The 1,291-nt window shown below is 63.0% G+C and overlaps 1 protein-coding gene across 1 annotated transcript in view; it reads left to right on the top strand.

Moving 5' to 3' along the window:
• The first annotated feature begins 8 nt into the window (after nt 1-8).
• WNT3A (wingless-type MMTV integration site family, member 3A) overlaps nt 9-1,291 on the top strand; it is a 58,235-nt gene continuing 56,952 nt past the window's right edge. The window contains exon 1 of the mRNA XM_014534856.1: nt 9-94. Coding sequence (XP_014390342.1) covers nt 24-94 — 71 coding nt within the window. The 5' untranslated portion in view covers nt 9-23. The remainder of the gene's footprint in view (nt 95-1,291) is intronic.

Consider the following 1,291-nt stretch of genomic DNA (forward strand, 5'->3'; position numbering starts at 1 on the left):
AGCCCGCGCTCTGCCTCCCCACGATGGCCCCGCTTGGGTACTTCTTATTCCTCTACAGCGTGAAGCAGGCGTTGGGCAGCTACCCGATCTGGTGGTGAGTGAGCCTTCCTCGCGTTCGCCGCGGCCTCTGTGCGCCCCCAGCCGCCATCCCCTCGGGCAGGGCCCGCAGTGGCCCGGAGCCCACGCCCTACCCCTTCGATTCCGCGGGCCGTGGGCACCCGGTGGTTTCCCTTGGCGGCCTCTTTTGACCTGTTCGGGCCAGGGCTGGGATGCGGGTGGCGGAGCTTCCGGGGACATTGATCTCCGGGCCAAGAGGGGCCCCGGCGAGAGACGAGGCGAACAGTGGGCTGGAGAGAGGCGGGAAAAGGGTCCGCACAGATGTCACGAACGTCTGGGCAGCCTGAGTCCAAACGAAGCGGGGAGGGCGAGCTGGGAGAGAGAAATCCGCCAGAGATTTTTCTTAAGGACCGTGTCTTACTCACACACACACACACACACACACACACACACACACACACACACCTTAAAACAAAGTCGTTGAGACAAGACCGAACAGCTCGGGGCAGCGCAGTTACGTAAAGACAGCAGTGGGGACTGGCCAGGAGCGGCAGGCGCAGTGGGGCCAGTGCCAGGCTCTCCGTGCCTCCCTCCGCTTTCCCGGCGACAGTGTCCCGAGGGGCCCTGTCTGTGAGCCGTCGGCCTGGACTCCCATAGCCAGAAGGAGTTGCCGAGAGGTGCAGAGGGAGTGAGCATCGAGTTTGAGGTTTCCTGAGGGAGAGGCCCTGGAACCCACCTCGGAGAAGGCTAGGGCGCTCTGTCCTCTGCCCCAGACCAGGCACATCCCTGTAAGACCAACCTAAAGCTGGTCATGGGAGTGCAGACAAACTGCGGGAAGGATCCCGAGAGTTTACAGCACAAATGCGGGGAGGCGGGTCAGGGTGACTCTCCCTCCTGGCATCTGATGAGGCAGGACCCTCACAGTCAGGGTCACCCCAAGCCCCCTGCGGGGAAAGCGGGCGCCGAGGGGCCGGGCGCGCCATTGGAAGAGACTCAGAGTTGGAGAGAAGCCTCCCCACACACTTGCGCGCTCTGCACACACCCTCCCAGGAACCCTTTCCGACGGCTTGCCTGGAATTATAATAATTACGCCGAGGGGAAGGGGGAGACCCAGCGAGCCCAAGTACATCTAATCCGATAATAATTTTTCTCTTCGAGATTGTTCAAGAGCGGGGGCGCCCGGGGTGGGAACTGCGGTCCAGGCGCAGCCAGGCGGGCGGAGCGGAAGGGTGGA

Source organism: Myotis brandtii, unplaced genomic scaffold (assembly GCF_000412655.1).
Source record: "Myotis brandtii unplaced genomic scaffold, ASM41265v1 scaffold100, whole genome shotgun sequence".
Lineage (NCBI taxonomy): Eukaryota > Metazoa > Chordata > Mammalia > Chiroptera > Vespertilionidae > Myotis > Myotis brandtii.